The sequence below is a fragment of the Chiloscyllium plagiosum genome, unplaced genomic scaffold (genome assembly GCF_037043375.1).
Source record: "Chiloscyllium plagiosum isolate Xiang-an unplaced genomic scaffold, Cpla_swu_hap1 HiC_scaffold_4, whole genome shotgun sequence".
Classification (NCBI taxonomy): Eukaryota; Metazoa; Chordata; class Chondrichthyes; order Orectolobiformes; family Hemiscylliidae; genus Chiloscyllium; species Chiloscyllium plagiosum.
This window is the reverse complement of record NW_028270142.1, coordinates 107,523,949-107,544,754: the sequence shown is the minus strand read 5'-3', so window position 1 is coordinate 107,544,754 and position 20,806 is coordinate 107,523,949. Positions and strand designations below refer to the sequence as shown.

Below are 20,806 nucleotides of genomic sequence, written 5' to 3'. Positions count from 1 at the left end.
AAGGTAACAACTGTTAGAAGTGCTTAAGAAAAGAGGGAGAGAGAAACCGAATGTCAGCCTGATGGCAGTGGTAGGGAAGGTGCTAGAATCTATTTTAAAGGTTGTAAGCAGTGGATATATAGAAAATAACTGTTTGACAGGACAGAATCAAGACTTGTGAAGTAGAAATCACGTTTGACAAACCTGCAAGTTTTTAGAGGGTGTTCCTTGCAGGTTTGATAAGGGTGACACAGTGGATGACCATAGTCCTATAACCATACTGTACTAAAGAGGCCCTTCAGCCCATTGGGTTTGAATCGACTGGTGTGGTACTTCAATTTTCAGAAAACGTTTGATATAGTCTTACATAGGAGGTTAGTAAACAAATTAAAGCGGATAGGATTGAGGAGAATATATTAACATGGTCTTCGGATTGGTTAACAGGCAGGAAGCATAGAGAATAGAACATAGACCAGTACAGACCCTTCAGCCCTCAATGTTGTGCCAGCCTGTTATCCTACCCTATCCTTCATTATGCTATCTTCCATGTGCCTATCCAAGAATTGCTTACATGCCCCTAATGAGTCTGACTCTACTACCACTGCTGGTAGTGCGTTCCACTCACCTACCATTCTCTAAGTAAATAACCTACCTCTGACATCTCCCCTAAATCTTTCTCCAATTACCTTAAAATTATGCCCCCTCGTGATAGACATTTCTGCCATGGGAAGAAGTCTCTGGCTATCCACTCTATCTATGCCTCTCAACACCTGTACACCTCTATCAAGTCACCTCTCATCCTTCTTCGCTCCAATGAGGAACGCCCTAGCTCCCTCAACCTTTCTTCATAAGACATGCCCTCCAGTCCAGGAAGCATCCTGGTAAATCTTCTCTGAGTAAGTAGGTCACTCTCAGTATGGAATGCTGTGACCAGTGGAGTTCTACAAGGATCAGTGCTTGGAAACCCACTATTTACAATCTATATCAATGATTTGGGTGTGGGGGCCAATTGTAATATTTCCAAATTTTCAGATGATGCAATATTATTGGAAGTCTTGATCGTGAGAAAAGTTCAAAGAAGATTTAGTCTGGCTTAGTGATTGACCAAGAAAAATATAATGTGGGTAAATGTGAGATTATGCAGTTTCATGGGAGGAACAAAGTCGCAAAATATTTTTCAAATGGTGAGGGGCTCGACAATGTCCAAAGGGACCGAGGTGTCCTTGTTCATGAGTCACGGAAAGCTAGCATGCAAGTGGTATGTTCACATTTAGCACAAGAGGATTTGAGTCTGCAACAAAGACTGCTTCCTCCAATCATGTTGAATGTTAGTGAGACCCCACCAAGAATGTTGTGTGAAGTTTTGATCCCCATGTCTAAGGAAGGATATAGTTCCCATTGAGGAAGTGCAGTCAAGGTTTATCAGATTAATTACCTGCGATGGTGAGACTGTCTTGTGGAGAGATTGCACCTTTTATTCTCTGGAGTTCAGAAGAATGAGATGTGATTTCACTGAATTTTCAAAATGGAGTTGACAGAGTCGATGAAGAAAGAACTTTTCCCTTAATTTTGTGATCCAGAACCAGGGGACCCAGTCTCCAAATAAAAGGCAAGCCCTTTGGAACTGAGATGAATAATTTCTTCACTCAGGGTTGTGCGAGTTCAGCCATTAAGTAAGTTTGAGAGAGATTACAGATCTTTAGTTCCTAATGGTGTAAAGGAATATGGGGCTATTATATGAATATAGCATTGAGGTAGATGATCAGCTGTGATCTCGAACAGGCTCGAGAAACTGAATGGCTTCTATGTTCCTAACCATCCTCATTTATGCTAGGTATTACCAGTAAGAGGTCTTCCTTGAAAACCCATTGTGTAAAGTTTTGTCAGGGATTCTCAATGCCGTGTCCAGTTGAGTGTTGCCTGTGATATCACACTTAACCTCACATTTTGAGTTCAGCTCTTTTTTTTCCATGTTTGGACCAAGGCTGTGATGAGGTTAGCAGTTGGTTAATGACTGCTATCCAGGTAGTTCAGGATGATTAGTCAGCACTTCTTCTGACTGAAGGTGATTGCAGAGGCTTCAGCCTCGTCTTTTGCACTGATGTGCTGGGATCTCCTATCATTGCAGAAAAGGATATTTGTGGAACTTCCTCCTTCAGTTAATAATTTAATTTGTGACTGGATGTGATCTACTGATTGTGTGATTGATTATCTCTGCCGATCACGAGCTACCTGTGCTGTTTAGCATGAAGTAGCCCTGTGTTGTAGTTACACTAGGTTGACAGCTCATTTTTGGGCATGTTTTGTGCTCCTCCTGGCGTACGCTTTTACACTCTTCATTGAACTAAGGTTGATCTCCTGGCTTGATGGCAGTGTGGGGATATGCTGGGATTGCACATTGTAATCGAATATAATTGTATTGCTAATGGCCCACAGTGCTTAGAAAGGAGCATCGCAAGAGTCAGAAGGGAAGCCATGATTTTCTCAATTTACTGCATCAATAAAACCAGAAACAGGTAAGAATGATCCCATCCAGTTGGAGGAGGTTAGTGTGGTCAACCCTGTTCAAGATGACAGGACCAGGAGACTACTCCTGTCATTGTCACACAGGATACCATTTTGTGACTTGTTCCACTACTGCAGGAGTCGGGTCATGGAGACAATAAGAATCAAGACCATTTACAAAAAAGGCACTGCAAACTTGGAGTCACATCTCTCCTTGGAAGAATAAACATGGTGACCTCCCTCAGCTAAATTTCCCAGTTGTGATCAGGCAACTTTCCACAAATGGGGTGTCTTGTTTCAGCTTACCAGCTCCAATTCATAGCTATTTGAAGGCTGAGAACTTAAGAGAAATGCAGAAGTAAACTCATGGACTTTGTGTTCTGCCTCTGGTACCACACTACAGATCATTTGATACCATTACAATGTCATCACCTTATAATGCTCACCAACTAATTGAATGCAGCCAAACTGTCCCTTAATTTCCATCACATTCTGTGATGCTCTGAACAATTCCTCAGGTAATAGCTATATTTGGCTCCCTATAATTTTGATTCCTTTCACTACCCTGTCAGTCATTGTCTCTCACATTCCCAACATTTCATTATAATCTTCCAGTCAACTACACTCACACCCTCCCAGCTCCCCTGTCTATTGCACATCCTGTATCACTGCAGTCAGTACTTTGCAGCAGATCTCTTTCTTCACAAGGACATTTTTAATAGAAGCTAACCAAATAATGATTTTTCTTAAAATCACAATTTTGAGGTGATTATTTTAATTGTGTAACTATCCATCCATGATAGAGTTTGGATTTGTCTTAGTAGTGTTCTGTTCCAGTATTTTAAGAGGTTTACCATTGAAACATTTACACACTAAAATAAAAAAGTATCAAGCAGTTACAGTCCATTAAAATAATTTTATCAAAGCTGTATTTCTTCAACTGCAGATTGATTTATTGAATTTTTTCTAGATGTGGCTCAGACAAACAACTGAAAAGACTCAGATATCCTTTTTTTAAATTGAAACATGAAAATCTAAAATACATCCTTTTCAAGCTGTTTCGTTGCATCAGTTGTGAAAATGTTATTAAGTCAGGTCAAAGAAGGATCCTCATTGTCCTGTCTCAGACAGTCAAGCCCTCTTCGTTGTAGTGTTTTTGATTTAATTTCAGAGTGAAATGAATAGGTTTGCTGAGAGGAAGGTCCCAAGGCCATTAAAGGAACAGAACAGCAATACCACTTGTTTTGTACTTCTTGTATGCATCTCAAGGTGAGGAAGTGGTGAAACGCTGCACAGGGAACAAAGGAATCGAGAGAGGGAGCTTGAGGCTAAGGTAATAGGGGAGGCTGTTGGAAAGCAGCAGTAAACGAAGTGACTTATGAAGGGAGTTCCACACACCATGATCTATGGAACATGAACATGTCACTGGGAGTAATCTGGTGAATGCCAGGTATGAGGCCTGCTTGCTAATTATCTGTCTAGTTCCCTAAGTTATTTTTGGAATTTTTTTTATAATGGCAATCTTGGAGAAAATTTAAAAGTCACCTCGGCAAATATGGATTAAATAAAACCACAAATTTGTTTAAGATAAATTGTGTTTGACTAAGATAGGGTTCCTTTATAACAGCCATGGTTGATCAGGATTTGGAGATGCTGGTGTTGGACTGGGGTGTACAAAGTTAAAAATCACACAACACCAGGTTACAGTCCAACAGATTTAATTGGAAGCACACTAGCTTTCGGAGCGACGCTCCTTCATCAGGTGGTAGTGGAGGGCTCAATCCTAACACACAGAATTTACAGCAAAAATTTAGTGTGATGCAACTGAAATTATGCTTTGAAAAATTGATTGTCTGTTAAGCCTTTCATCTGTTAGAATACAGTGATAGTTTCACTTCTTTCATGTGTAAATCACAAAACCTTTTTTTTTAAAAAGTTGCATTCTCTGGTTAGCTGTTAACAATGGTGATAGCGAGACAATATGTTGAAGGTGTTAGCCCCCTGTGTTTTCTGTCTATACCATGATGTTTAGATTGATTCTAATCTAAAAAGTGAGATAACGGAGTTTTACATAAATTCATGCAGTTTTTGAGCTCAGTGTTCTACATGAATGCATGCAGTTTTTGAGCAAAGTACTATGTAACCCTGCAAGTACAAATTCACCCCACAAAATATGTGTGTGTGTGTGTCTGTCTGGGTTGGGGGTTGAGAGTGCAGAATGTCTTAAGTCTGTGAGGGGGTGCATGTGGGAGTGTGTGTGTCTGTAAGGGTGTGTGTGGGTGTCTGTGTGTATGTGTGTATAGGACTGTACAGGCAGCAGAGAAAAGTGGCCGAGTAGAGGCTGATAGCTAAGTTCAGTACCGGGACCTTGGGATCATGTCACATTACAGGTGACCACCATTGCACTATACACACACACACACACAGACACACAGACACACAGACACACAGACACAGACACAGACACAGACACAGACACAGACACAGACACACACACACACAGACACACAGACACACACAGACACAGACACACACAGACACACACACACACAGACACACACACACAGACACACAGACACACACAGACACACACAGACACACACAGACACAGACACACACAGACACACACAGACACACACAGACACAGACACACACAGACACCCACGCACACCCTTACAGACACCCACACTCACACATGCACCCCCTCACAGACTGAAGGCACTCTGCACTCACCACACACACACACACACACAGACACACACACACTTTCTCACACTCACAACCCCCAACCCAGACAGGCGCGCACACACACAGACAGACAAAGACCCGCATGCTAACATATATTTTGTGGGGTGAATTCTGTGTTAGGATTGAGCCCTCCACTACCGCCTGATGAAGGAGCGTCGCTCCAAAAGCTAGTGTGCTTCCAATTAAACCTGTTGGACTATAACCTGGTGTTGTGTGATTTTTAACATGGTTGATCAGGGTAGTGTAGGTGATGTGATGTATACGAATATCCAGAAGCCAGTATAAAGTATCATACAATAGTCTTGTCTATAGAGTTAGAAACAGAGAAAGATAGAAAAAGGAACAGGAGTAGACTACATGGTCCTTTGAGCCTGCTTCGCCATTCAATGTGTCATGACTGATCTAACTCAATACCGTGTTCTTGCTTTTGACTCATGTCCTTTGATACCATTAGCCCTAAGAGCTCCAACTCCTCCTTGAAGGAATTCAGTGATTTGACCTCAAGCGCTTTCTGGAGCAGAGAATTCCAGAGGTTCCCCACTGTCTGCGTAAAGAGCTTTCTCCTTATCTCAGTTACAAGGAGCACATTGGGGAGTTACGAGGTTTTGTTTGGACCAAAACCCTGAAAGCGCTGAACAAGTAAAATAGCAGACCAGCTTGGTGAAACTAGGTTGATTATAGACAGTGGAGAAAGTGAGCACTGCAGATGCAGGATTTCCTGAAGAAGGGCTTATGCCCGAAACGTCGATTCTCCTGTTCCTTGGATGCTGCCTGACCTGCTGCGCTTTTCCAGCAACATATTTTCAGCTCTGATTATAGACAGTGCCCGTTCTGTCCAATTGTCCATCAGAATTATAATTCAGGATGCTGATTTTCATATTAAGAGTTGACTGCCATAAGTGGGACCAATCTGTACCTGCTTACACAGGGTGACACAATTCCAAGCACTTCGTCCACGTGATAGCGATTTGGTTGTACTACTATTGACTCAGTTTACTGTATTTCCTGCTCACAGTATGGATTCTGCAACATGGGGAGGCTAAATGTAAAGTGAGTGAGTGCTTTGCGGAACAACTCCCTTCAAACTGCAAACAGAGAACCCAAGCTTCTGGTTGATTATCACTTTAGTTCTCTCTGTTGCTCCCATACTGACCATTCTGACCATGGTGCACAACCAAGCACACATCAGCTTGAGGAGCAGCGCCTCATCTTTTGACTTGGGCAGCCTACAGCCTTCTGGTCTCAACGTTGAATTCAATGCCTGTACATCCGGACCCCTGGCTTCACATTGGTTTATTCCCATTTGTTTTGCTGGGTTGATCATTGTCTTTCTTGTTAACCCTTCATGTGGCATTCATATGTTTTTTATTCCCAACACCTTTCAGCATAACCCTCTGCTTCTTCACTATATCCATTACCACTCTTTATCTGTTGCATAACAAAATGTTTTATTATCTAATCTTCTTTGGCCTTCATTCTGTCAGAGACTTCCACTTTGCTTTTCCTTTTCCCTTCTGCAGATGTTTTAAAAAAAAAGTACTTAAATCTGTTTCTCTTCTGTTCTGTTGAAATATTATTGATATGAAACATTGTCTCTTTCTGTCCACAGAAGCTAGCTTTCCAAGTGTTTATTTGAATTTATTTCAGAGTTCTGACATCTGCAGTGCTTTGCTGTTGTTTTAAAATCAAGCCATTTTGTGTTAGTGGCTTGAGGTATCAAATAGAGAAGATACAAAATGGATTAAATAAGAAATGGGGAAAATACATGAAAGGTCAATCAGCACTCTCAGGGGAAACACAGGTTAAGATTTTTAATATATATCTTTCATCAGAAGTTAAAGAATAACTGTGCCTCTGTAAATTACTAAGCCAGTGTTTTTTTTTCTCTGTAGACCACAGTGATTGAATATGTCAAGCCATCCGATCTGAAAAAGGACATGAATGAAACCTTCCGAGAAAAGTTTCCCCATATTAAGTTGACCCTCAGTAAGATAAGAAGGTAAGAAAATAGAGTAGCTGTGAATTTCTATATTCATTCATGGAATGTAGATGCTGATGGAAAGTCACATGTATTGACCACTTCAATTGCGCTTTGAGAAAACTGGTGGTGAACCAACAACACACAACCTTGCCACAGCATTTCGGAGGACAATTAAAAGTCAAGTACGTTGCTTGGATCACATGTAAGCCAGACTGAGTAATGACAGATTTCTGTCTCGAAAGGTCATTGATGAACCATATGGGTGTTTGGTGACAATCTGGTAGTTACATGGTCAGCGTTGGTGCTCATTTTTAATTGCTGACCTATGCAATTAAGTGAATTGAAATTCCCCAGTTGTGAAGGTGTGAATGTGAACACTTGTCTCTAGGTCTGTAAGTCTTCTGAACGAATACCCCACTAAAATAGCCACTCTGCTGCCATCCCCTGAACTTTGACTGTTCAGGAAATCTATTATGTGGCCCAAGTCAGGGCAGAGGGCTTTATGGAATAAATTTGGATTAAGTGCATCTGTTCTGCAGTGACTGCAGCTTGAAGCCCTTTGACTTTCCCTTTGTGGTAATCCCTTCATTGTTTATGTCGAAGCTGTGTTTGTTTTTCATTTTCTGTGAATCCCACATTTCTGATTAGTTCAATGTGACGTTGGGTAACCATCCACAAAACTGGCAGTTCATGTTTGTGGTACTGGGAGCTTTTATAGCTGACCCACTTCCAGCTTTCCTCTGAGTACTTTGGTTGCTGGGCAGTCGGTGGAGATGATTCTTGCGAATGGCTGGTCTCAGTGATTGCCTTTACATGGGCAGGGCTGAATGTTGCATTTTCTCAAGAGAATGGGTCTGCATTGCAGAAGTTTGTAAAGCATTTTTTAAAGCTTGTTTTGTTTCGCCTGTACTGACCTTAACTTCCCCTGAGATATTTCCCTGTGGCAGATTTGCATGGGAGATTCTATAGTTATTCATGTGGAAGACATGGCCTGTCCATCTAATATGTATTTTCTGGAATGTGATCTCTAACCTCTTGACGTTTGCATTAATATCTTCACTCATGACATCCCCAAAGAGCACACCACCTTTAAGATTTATGCCATTAGTTGTTTCATCTGGTGCTGATGAAAGCATTGCCTGCATCTTGGGAAAACAGATTGGGAGACCAAAGGGTTTGATAACAGTCAGGAATTTCATTGCCATAGTCTGGATATCTTGCTTATGGGCAGCTTCCGTCATGTTGAGATGTGGACAAAATGTTCATGCCACCTTACAAAGTGTTTAAACATTCTCGACTTGTTTACCAGATGGTTCAGAGAAAATGCCTCAGTAATGTAAAGGCGGCTGATCTCTCCTTGTCGGTGTTCAAAATACAAGATCCTTTAAGGGTAAATCAGCAGAGTTTCAGACTTGAACAAGAGTAGAATAAATGCTCATTGGACCTTGTATTTTATGAAAAGGTTCTTATTGCAGAGTGATAATGTCCCTCCCTCTGAGCCAGGAAGCTGGGTTCAAGTCCTACCTGCTCCAATGGTGTGTAGTAATATCTCTGGACAGGTTGATTAGAAAATATCAATAACTGTAAAGGTAAAGGCTCTTGTGGTGCAGTGGTAGTGTCCCCATTTCTGAGCCAGAAGATCCAGATCAAGTCCTACTTGCCTCAGATATGTGTCATATTTCCTGTCAAGTGGTTGATAGGTTAGAAGCTGCTGTAATAAAATGTGCTATGAGATGGATTCTTATGGTGTAATGATGGTGTCCCCTACCCTGGAACCAGGAGAGTTTCAAGTCCCCACTTGCTTCAAAGGTGTCAAGAGTGTAGGGCTGGAAAAGCACAGCAGGTCAGGCAGCAGTCGAGGAGCAGGAGGAATATTCATTAATTAAGATCATGGCTGATCTATCCATCATCTCAGCTCCTCCTCATGCGTTATCCCAATAACCCTTAATTCCCCTACCATGCAAAAACCCATTCAAGACCCAACTATGTCTTGAATATATTTAATGAAGCTGCCTCAACTCCTTCCTTGGGCAGAGAATTCCACAGATTCGCTATTCTCTGAGAAAAGCAATTCCTCCTCAGCTCTGTCCTAAATTTACTCCCCACTAATCTTCAGGCCATGTCCTTTAGTCCTAGTCTCACTCACCAGCAGAAACAACTTGCCAGCCTCTATCTTATTTATCTCTTCCATAATTTTATATGTTTCCATAAGATCCCCTCTCATTCTTCTAAATTCTAGCGAGTATAGTCCCAGGGAGCTCAGTTAAGGCATTCAAGAAGATATTCGGTGCCGTAACACTTCTATGATACTGAACGGGCTCAGTATTTTTGAGGAGTGCTTTGAGGACACAGACTTGGTAGGTTTGTTGTTTGATCACTCTCGGTCAGGTTGCTGTTGTTCCACACTCTGTTACTCAGCGTGGACATAACAGCTAATTGATTTCAGCATCAAGTTGTGGATTGCTTGCAATAGTGGAGCTTAGATAGGAAGCTGTAACCTCCTGGCTCACCACCTCCAGTCTGATATATGGCAGTATTGCAAAGTCCTGGACTATGATATCCATCTTCCTGAAGTAAATGATCAAACCAAACTCTTTACAGGCGTAACAGAGTGTTGCAAAGTTATTGCTCATTCACTGGCGTACTTTTCCAGGTCATGTACAGTAGACTAGATGGATTGTTGTTCAATCATCACCAGCACCCTTTGCAGCCAGGAATTGAAATTATTGTGTCTGTTTTTGAGGATTGACTGAGCCCTCAAAACGAGGTTGGTTTCACTGCCCAGCCAGTGACTGCTGGGAGAGAATTGGAATTCTGTTTTATTTCACACTCAGTCTTCTGGCATCAAGCCACACTGCACTCCACTGCCTGCTCCCCCACCCCAATGGTCAGTTCTCAGACACTTGACTATTGCTGACCACTGTGGGAGATCATAACAGCAAGTTTCTTTCTCCAACTTGACCACAAGAAACCCTACTCATAGGGAAGACTTGGGCTAAACTTCCCTTGGGCTCTATTCCTGATGAAGGGCTTTTGCCCGAAATGTCGATTTTTCTGCTCCTCTGATGCTGCCTGAACTGCTGTGCTTTTCCAGCACCACTCTAATCTAGACTCTGGTTTCCAGCATCTGCAATCATTGTTTTTACCTAAAATTTCCTTGTTTGTTAGAGTTAGAAAACCATGGGTGGTGAGTGCATAATTTCTCAGGGCTTTGTAAACTCCATCTAACTCATCATCAGTCACTAGATCTCGATAGGCACCAATTTGAGCCATAAATATCAAGTAAGTTTCTGATGGGGATGTGACAGGATGAATGTTTGAAAGGTTGTTTCTCCTTGTGAGAGTAGAAGCAGGGGACACAGTTTAAAAAGGAGGAATCTCCTATTGGGATGTGAACTTTTTTTTCCATGAGGAACCGCTGTGTAGAATTCTCTTCTCTAGAGAGCAATGGAGCATAGTTTTGAGTATCTTGAGGGCTGAGTTGAAGATTCTTGATTGAAGAGGAACTCGCAGGGTGCAAGGCGTGAACTGGAAATTTGAGTTGGGGTCACAATCAGATCGTTCACAAATGGCAGTCGGGCTTGAGGGGCCAAATGGCCTACTGTCGTTCATTCAGATGTTTGATAGGCATCTTGGGAATCTTGATGTATTATCTACAAGAGATTTGCTCCATTAAAGCGTACATTGTGAGTTTTGTTTCAATGTGATTATTCTCTGCTTTAAAAAAAAGCATGTGGAAATCTGGCAGCCCAAGTGATGTGATACCTCTCTATATGGCCCTATGTGATTCATCATTGTTTAGCTTTCAATTGTCAATTCAAGTCTTTTCATCTTGCCACAGTAGCTACTCAATCTGAATATCAAAGTATACCTGACAATGACAATACTTAGGTTTGTTTGCATTTTATGCCCTCATTAACGTCATTGAGAAAGCAGTGAGAATCCGGCAGGAGCACGTTGAGTGACTAGCCAGCACTTCAGGGTCTCAGCTTCATTCCCTCATGTCAAACGTACAACATTAGCAGCACCATTCATGGTAAAACTGTCAATGCTCGCACATTGTTGTGATGGCAGAAAGGAAAAGTCTGATGTGCTGCATCTCACCTGAGACAGCTTGAAGAACCAGTCTTAGCAAACAAAAAGCTTATCCTTGACAACAAAATAGTTGCAATTCTTAAAATGATCCAATTAATTTATTGTGTATATTTGCAGACAGACTCGTACAGTTATTTAACAAAACTAATTTTCCCATTGTGCTGCATTTCAAAAGTGTTGCTTCCTACTCCCTTGCAAGGTTAATTATGTAAAGTTCAACTTGGGAGGCAGAGCAAATGGCTGACAGAGCAGGCGGGTACATTTGATCACCAGGTCTCATTGTCTTGTGTATAAAAGATTCTACTGGTACACAACCGTCTATACAGACAGATTTAACTCTCAGTGCCTTTTGTACCGTACTAGTGTTTCCTTGTTAAAAAATCACTCATCAGTTGACTTAATGTAAACACACTGGCCACTGTCATAGAAGAGCACATTCAAATCTTTCAACCACATTAGGTGATTTGAAATGCAGATGGTACCAACCTGCACAATATAAAATAAAATCTTACTGGCACTGGGTGATTGGCTCTTGCTGATTATAAGCTGCTTTCCTGACCAGATGGTCTTGAATCCAAATCTCAGGCTTTTCTTTTCTTTGCCAAATGTATGTTGGGTCAGATTCCCTTGTTTAAGGCCCAAAATTGATGACTCTCCACAGCACATGCCATCTGATGCATTTGGCACATTTTGTTACATGCCAGTGTTGTCTCCAGTCTGTGGTGACTTGGGAATTTTTTTCTTAGAAGGCAAAAGTAACAGCAAAAGGATTTGAAAATGCCCAATATGTCAAGCTCCAGAAGCCATACTGGGGGTATTTTTTAATCCGTATAAAACGTGGATAAATCATTGCTGCCACTTTCACCCAAAGCTGAAACAAACAAACAAATATTGACTTGTTCATTGATTTAACTTCTCCAGAGCCATCAATGTTTTGGTGTTAAATTTTGATGTGCTGTGAATCAATTGGGCTTAGTTTACTGCAGCAATACATAAATAAAAAGTACGTATCTCGCTGCATCTGTCCAAAATGCTGTGTGCTTTCAGAAATTTACAGCCATAACTTTATGCCTCTAATAACTCCTCTTAATCAGATGAGAGGAGTGGTATGGTTCATAGTGTGCGTGCTTATATACATATATATTTTGTTCTCGTCCTCCCCTACTGACTGGTAGTTGCACTTTCATGTTATATCTTCAGTAGACATATGTGGAAATGCTAGGAATTTTATTTCAATCACGTTCTCCTGATTGGGAGCCATGCCCGTGTTGGAAACTTCATTTGCATGATTTTTGAGAACATTTGCCAGAAGTTTCCAAATTGACAGTAGCTGATCAGAAGAACACCAGGAGAAACACCAGTGACTGATTTATTCAACTAGCTTTCTCAGCCATAACCTTTATAATTTGCTTCCACTTTGTTATTATCTTCCTGTCATTTGGAATCATACAATCCCTACAGTGTGGAAGCAGTCCATTTGGCCCATCGAGACAACACCAACTGTCCGAGGAGTGTGCCATCCATACTCACCCCCTCATCCTAAATCTGTAACCCTGCATTTCCCATAGCTAATGCGTTGCACCTACAAGTCCCTGGGCACAACGGGCAATTTTGTGTTATGACACAGCAGTGAATCTCTCTGTTAATTAAACCAAATACACTCAAAAGCTCACCTCGCCTTGTAATCTGTTAAAATAAGAATGACCGAGAACTCCCAAGTTCCACTATTTAAAGAAAAAATATCAATTTCTTCTTTAACTCTAAAAGTGAGCATTAAACAACAAGTATTCATAACTCTAAGCCATCCCTTTCTCTTAAGTGCTTGCTATCTGCCTCCAACACTATAACAATATGCTGTTCCAATAAAACACTTATTAAAAATTACATCAACTTAATTTCAAAACCATACAACGGCTGTTGTCTTCGGTGTCCATCTTCTTTCAACTGTAGATCTCCTTGGGTCGTCGTCTTTCTTTCTACTGTGAAGATGTTTCAGATGAAAAAGTATCCTTGATAGTGTTTTTGAAAGGCAGTTATACTCTCAATGGCGGTTGCTCTTTCTGACTTTGCAACTGCCTGCCTTTTTTGTAACCCCAACATTGGATTGTCTTATTGATTCAATATTAGTTAAACAATAAATTCAAACTCGATTAGGTTTTAGTATCATGAGGCATAATTTAAACTGGTTAAATTCGAATTGTTGTCAAAACAGCAACCAATTCCGGTACCTATTTCACAGCAAACTTTACATATTTTCAATTTCCAGCACACTCTGAAAATGCTGGCTAGTCATATGCCAGGGACTTGTAAGCTCTTGGGTCAGAACAACATTCAGTCTCTCTTAAAGGGACAGTACATGCCTTCAACTTCATAACATTAGCTTGGCCAAACAACATAAGCTGAGAGAAAGAACTTGATTTTTATTGTTGTTCAGCATAGACCAATTCATTATGTGTGCTCCCAATCACTTGATCATTTAGTGTGCAAGTTTTTCAAAATCAAAATATTAAGGAAGTCTAAATAATGGTGGGACTCAATACTGCATATCAAAGCGTGGACTGGTTTTGAGTGGCCTTGATTTAAGAGAGTTACATAACAGAATAAATAATAGCTTTGGCAGAGCGGATTAAGGAGAATCCAAAGAGATTCTATGAATACATTAAGGACAAAAGAGTAACTAGGGAGAGAACAGGGTCCCTTAAAGATTAACAAGGCTACTTACATGTGGAACCACAAGAGATGGGTGAGATACTAAACAAATATTTCATGTCAGTATTTACTGTAGAGATAGACATGGAAGCTAAGGAACTTCAGATAATAAATAGTAATGTTTTGAAAAATGCCCATATTATAGAGGAAGAGGTGCTGGAATGCTTATAATGCATAAAGGTGGACAAATTCCTGGGACCTAGGAGAAAGTGAGGACTGCAGATGCTGGAGATTAGAGTCGTGAGTGTGGCGCTGGAAAAGCACAGCAGATCAGGAGAATCAACATTTTGGGCAAAAGCCCTTCAGCTTTTGCCTGAAACGTCGATTCTCCTGCTCCCTGGATGCTGTCTGACCTGTGCTTTTCCAGCGCCACCCTCTCGACTCAAATTCCTGGGACCTGATCAGGTGCACCCTAGGTTACTGGGTGCCTTGCTGAGATATTTGTATCAGGTGAGGTGTTGGAAGACTAGAGGCTGGCTAACATACTGCCATTATTTAAGAAAGGTGGTAAGGAAAAGCCAGGGAACTGTGCACCAGTGGGCAAGTCATTGAAGGAGATTCTGAGGGACAGGATCTACATGTATTGGAAAGGCGAGGACTGATTAGGGATATTCAACATGGCTAAGTGCTTGGGAAATCAGTCTCTGTAACATGATTGAGTTTTTTTTTTGAACGGGTTACAAAGAAGATTGTCCACCCCTCTGCCCTCAGTGTCTGAATGGGCTTTAGCAAGACATTCAACAAGGTTTCACATGGTAGACTGATTGGCAAAGTGAGATTGCATAAAATCCAGGGAGAGTTAGCCAATTGGATACAAAATGAGCTTGAAGGTAGGAGACAGAGGGTGATGGTAGAGGTTTATTTTTTGGACTGCAGGCCTGTGACCAGCAACGTGCCACAATGTTCAGTGCTGGGTCCACAGTTTTCATCATTCACGTCCAAATCATTTATATGAATATAGGAGGGAATGGTTAAGAAGTTTGCAGATGATACCAAAATTACTGGTGTAGTGGACAGTGTAAAAGATTATGTCAGAGTAAGTGGGACCTTGATCAGATGGGCCAATGGGGTGAGGAGTGGCAGATGGAGTTTAATTTAGATAAATATGAGGTGCTGTATTTTGGTAAGGCAAATCAGGGCAGGCTTATACATTTAATAGTAGGGCCCTGGAGAGTGTTGCTGAACAAAGCGACTTGGGGTGCATAGTTCCTTGAAAGTGGAGTCACGGATACACAAGGTGGTGAAGACGACATTTGGCACACTTGCCTTCATTGGTTATTGCGTTGAGTATAGGAGTTGGAACATTGTGTTGCAGCTGTACAGTGAGGCAAGTTTTGAAATACTGTATTAAATTCTGGTCTCCCTGCTATAGGAAGGATGTTGTTAAATCTGAAAGGGTTCAGAAATGATTTTCTGGATGTTGCCGGATTGGAGGGTTTGAGCTAAAGGTAGAGGCTGAATAGGCTGGGGCTTTTTGCCATGGACCATCGTAAGTTGAGGGGTGACCTTATTGAGATTTATAAAATCATGAGGGACAAGGACATGGTGAAGAGCCAAGGTCTTTTCCCCAGGATAGGGGAGTCAAAAACCAGAGGATGTAGGTTTAAGGTGAGAGGAGAAGGATTTAGATGGGGCCTAAGGGGCAAATATTTCACGCAGAAGTTGGTCTGTGTATTAAATGAGCTGCCAGAGGAAGTGGTGGAGACTGGTATATGTACAGCATTTAAAAGGCTTCTGAATGGATGCATGAATAGGAAGGGTTTAGAGGGATATGGATTAATGGTGCTGGAAAAGCACAGCAGTTCAGGCAGCATCCAAGGAGCAGTAAAATTGATGTTTCAGGCAAAAGCCCTTCATCAGGAATACAGGCAGAGTGCCTGAAGGGTGGAGAGATAAATGAGAGGAGGGTGGGTTTGGGGAGAAAGTAGCATAGAGTACAATAGGTGAGTGGGGGAGGGGATGAAGGTGATAGGTCAGGGAGGAGGGTGGAATGGATTAGGTGGAAAAGAAGAGAGGCAGGTAGGACAAGTCATGGGGACAGTGCTGAGCTGGAAGTTTGGAACTGGGGTGAGGTGGGGGAAAGGGAAATGAGGAAACTGTTGAAGTCCACATTGATGCCCTGGGGTTGAAGTGTTCCGAGGCGGAAGATGAGGCGTTCTTCCTCCAGGCATCGGGTGGTGAGGGAGCGGCGGTGAAGGTGGCCCAGGACCTCCATGTCCTCGGCAGAGTGGGAGGGGGAGTTGAAATGTTGGGCCACAGGGCGGTGTGGTTGATTCATCCGGGTGTCCCAAAGATGTTCCCTAAAGCGCTCTGCTAGGGATATGGGCCAAGTGCTGACAAACGGGACTAGATCAGTTTAGAAAATCTGGTCAGCATGGATGAGTTGGACTGAAGGGTCTGTTTCCATTCGGTGTATCTCTATGACTACAAAACAAAAAGCCGACTATAGAAGTTCCAGGTTTAGCGAGCTGGATTGACAAATATCAGAAAGTGGTGCTCCATAGGAAGTGGTGTTGGGACCATAGTTCTTTATTTTCCTTTTGACTTGTGAATCTGTGATACAATTTCAAAGTCTGCAGTTGGTGCCAAATTTGAGGTGTATTACTAGAAAGGAGAACTGAGACAAAGTGGTTAAAGACATTGGTAAAGTTACAGAATGGGCATGTTACGTGCAAATGATCTTCTAAATGGTCAAGGACAATGTAACACATTTTGGTAAAAAGAACATAGAGATTACAGAGACTCCTGTAGAAAAATAATATAAAGTAGGATAAAATAAACCTTTACAAAAGGGATAGAGGGACAAATCTAGAGGCAGCAATACCTGGACATCATTCAGACTTGGATTGATGAGTGGCACAGTGTTACTTAATTGGACAGTACCCTTGGCTTCCAATTGCATTATCACCTGTGACTCAATGACAGCCAATATCCTGAGGAGTTATCATTGATGGGTAACTGAGGTAGACCAGGCATATCAGTATCGTGGCACTAGAACAGTTCTGAGACGGGACATTCTGTGTCCCTGTGACTCCCCAAAACCTATCCAACAACTACAGAAGCACAAGCCAAGATTGTGATGGAATTCTCTCCATTTACCTGGATGGGTGCAACTCCACCAACACTCAAGAAGGTTGACATCATCCAGTACATCATAACCTGCTTGATTGGCACCAATCCACCAGCTTAAACATTCATTTTTTCCACTGCGAATACACAGTGGTAGCAGTGTATGCCATCCACAAGATGTACTACAAGCTGTTGGAAGGCATTTACCAAACCTGTGAAGATTAAAGGCAGCAGGTGCACTGCAATATCACACCTGAATGATTCGCCAACCACGCCACCCTGATTTAGAACTGTATCACTGTTCCTTCACTGTTGCTGGTTCAAAATATTGATCAGGGAATCGGTTATGGCATTAAGGAGGGATGATATCATAGAAGGCTTGTCAAATGAAGACATATGGGTGCAATATAAAAAGCAAAGAGGAGCAATCACCCCACTGGCAGTGTACAATCTGCCCCCTGACAGTCCCAGAGAAATAGAAGAGCAGATATGGAGGCAAATTTCAGAGAAATGTCAAAGTGATAGAGCAGTGATAATAAGGGATTTCAGTGTCCCCAACGTTAACTGTGATAGTCGTGATGTGAAAGGTTTAGAGGGAGTGGAATTCTTAAAATGCAGCCAGGAGAGCTTTTAAAAACAGTATGTAAAGTATTTTGTTCAGTTGTGATCATAATTCTATTTGATTCAAGAAGGTTATGGAATATTGACAAGAATGAGCCTGAAATCAAAGTTCTAACCTGGAGGATAAAATCAGATTTAATAAGATCAGATATGATTTGGCCAGAGTGGACTGGGAGCAGATACGTTTAAGTAAATCCATGTAAGAACAGTCAGACGCATTCAAGATGGAAATAGGGAGAGTTTAAGAGCAGGAAGCTTATGCTGGAACTGTGTAAAACGTTGGTCAGGCCACAGCTAGAGTATTGTGTGTAATTCTGGAATTTACCTCATAGGAGGGGTGTGGTTGCACTGGACAAGATGCAGAGATTTCCTGGGATGTTGCCTAGGCTGGAGAGTTTTAGTTATGAGGATAGATTGGAGTTGTGTTCCTTAGAGTGGAGAAGACTGAGGCGACACTGAGATGTATCAAATTATGAGGGGCATAGATCAGGGAAATGGGAAGAAACTTTTCCCTGTGGTGGACACATCAGTGCCCAGGAGGTATAGGCTAAAGGTAATGGGCAGGAGGCTTAGAGGCGATGTGAGGAAAAACTTTCAGAGGATGGTGGAAATCTGGAACTCACTGTCTGTAAGGATGATAGTTGCAGAAACACTCAACATTTTAAGAAGTGTTTAGATCTGCACTTGTGATGCCTAGCCATACAAAGCTATGGGCCAAGTGCTGGAAAATGAGGTTAGAGTATTTAGGTTGGTTCCTTTGACTAGTGCAGTCTCCATGGGCTGAAGAGCCCCTTTTTTCTGTGCTGTAGACCTGTAAGACACTCTCAAATTCTGGCCCTGTCTTCCTAACAGCATTGTGAGTGTGCTTACACCTTGCAGACTGCAGGGTTTTAAGACCACCTCAGGATTAATTAGGGATGAGGAACAAATGCTATCCACATCCTTAATAGGATTTTTAAAAGTAGGGGCATGAAGAAAGGAGGCTTTCTATAATATTACAACTAAAATATCATGAAATAATTAATTTGAGACTGATTCAAGGACTCTGTAAACTTTGGAAACTAGGTGTTCTGTGATCTGCTGGCACACGAAATGTTTTGTCATGCATTGATTCATGCTTCTCCAGTGCTGGTTCCCATTGTACCTTGGAAAATTGTGCCACTGAACAATTATGTAACTATCTGCACAAACTTGCCTTTAGATAACATTTTTTCTTATTTAAATTATATAAAGCTGGGTTTTTTTTTGAGTTTTCCATAGGAAACAGCATGGAAATACACCGATTATGTACTGTGACTTGTGCACATGACCAAAAGCTCATTTCCCAGGGTGAAGTTCAAAGCAGCCTATCTGATGGCCAACATGCTCAGTTGTTTCAGGCTGTGCCAGATGTTGGTCAGAAGTCTTTCTGCAAGAAGTTGAAACAGCCAGCAGAGGTACAAGGAGAGCTGACCAGCCTGGGTCTGTGACAAGATAGTGAGCAGCCTTGAGACCTCCACCAGCTTAGGCGCTTTATCTGTGTTTTGCAGAAAAAGCGACTTGAAGCTGAAAGAAAAACAATTAACGTTTCCTCCAGCAGTAGTTGGAAGTTGTGAATTTTATTCAGAAAGTCAGAGCTCTTTCAGAAGTATGAACTAGCTACCGTTGCCACCTGCAAACCAGTAAAAACCGTCGGAGAAGGAAGACTAAAAAAGCAGCACAAGAATCATCTCAGCAGATCTAGCAAACATAGACTGCTTTCTTAGATTTCCTTCCATCCATGTCCCTTTCCTGTGTAAGGGGGAATTTTACAGGAATTAGTTTTTAATCAGTAGAGTTGTGTACCAATGGTTCATAATTGTTTACCTGTAGCTAGAGTCATTTTCTTGTGATTAATACTAATCCTTGGTAATTTGACGTCAGCACTCACTCACTAAGGAGTCTGATTGTCCACCTCAGAAATTCAGTGTCGTTGATTGGGGGTCCTGTGGGTCGTTGTGTCTTTGATCCTGGAGTTACATTTCCGACCGCACATTTAGCGGGTGTTTGGCCTCGATCACCGGCATTCCTTTCTCTGATTCCCTTTCTGTACTTCCTCTTGCCACTGGATGTCTTAAAGAATGGTGTCCATTCATGCAGGAGTTTCCACTGAGTCAATTTCTTCAGAATGAGAGTCAATATGTATGTAGCATTTCTTGAGGGAACCCTTCAGTGAGTCTTTGAAAGGTTTCATCTGTCCTCCTCTTGTTTGAGCGCCTTCCTTGAGCTGGACGAAGATGATTTGCTTGGGCAGTCAGAATTCAGGTATTCTAAGCATGTGGTCAGCCCAGTGAAGTTGGTTTTGGATGGTCGTTGTCTCGATGCTGGTGCTGTTAGCTGCTTAAAGGATGCTGATGTTTGTATCCCTATCCTCCAGCTGATGCAGAGAATCCATCTCAGACAATGTTGATGGTATTTCTCAAGGGTCTTCAGGTAGTGTGCATATGTAATCCAGCTTTTGGAGCCATACAGAAGAGTTAGGGAGATGAGTGTCTTGTACTCATGGATCTTGGTATCAACACGGATGTCACAAAGACTCTCATCCTTAGATGACTGAAGATGAGGCTCATAGATTGAAAGTAGTTTTGAATCTCTGCATTGATGTCAGCCTCGGATGAGGGGTAGCTTCCCAGGTAGGGGAAGTGTTCTATGTTTTGGAGCATTTCTCCATTGATCTTAATGGAGGGATAGACTGGAACGTGACCTGGGACAGGTTTGTAAAGGTTTTGAGTCTTCTTGAGGTCGAAGCTGAGACTAATTCTTCAGTATGCTTCTGCAAAGGCATTCATTATAGACGGCTGGTCGGTGCTTTCTGTCAGCTTGGGTTTAAAGCACTGGTAAATGGGGCAATTTTGAATACTTATATGAAATCTTTAACTTTTGTGACAACTCTGAGAATAGCAGAGCTTGATTTTCAGCATGTTAGCCTAGTTAGTAGTAACGGAAATGTGTTGCTGGAAAAGCGCAGCAGGTCAGGCAGCATCTAGGGAACAGGAGAATCGACGTTTCGGGCATTAGCCCTTCTTCAGGAATGAGGACAGTTTGTCCAGCAGGCTAAGATAAAAGATAGGGAGGAGGGAC

General features: G+C 41.9%; 2 protein-coding genes across 5 annotated transcripts in view; one reads left to right on the top strand and one right to left on the bottom strand.

The window, feature by feature from the left end:
- Positions 1 to 20,806, bottom strand: part of slc35d4 (solute carrier family 35 member D4) — a 178,172-nt gene that overhangs the window by 2,555 nt on the left and 154,811 nt on the right. The window lies entirely within an intron of this gene.
- Positions 1 to 20,806, top strand: part of cables1 (Cdk5 and Abl enzyme substrate 1) — a 170,248-nt gene that overhangs the window by 136,249 nt on the left and 13,193 nt on the right. For both annotated transcript variants that reach the window (XM_087986561.1, XM_087986560.1), the window contains one exon: positions 7,125 to 7,231. In XM_087986561.1, coding sequence (XP_087842687.1) covers positions 7,125 to 7,231 — 107 coding nt within the window. The remainder of the gene's footprint in view (positions 1 to 7,124; positions 7,232 to 20,806) is intronic.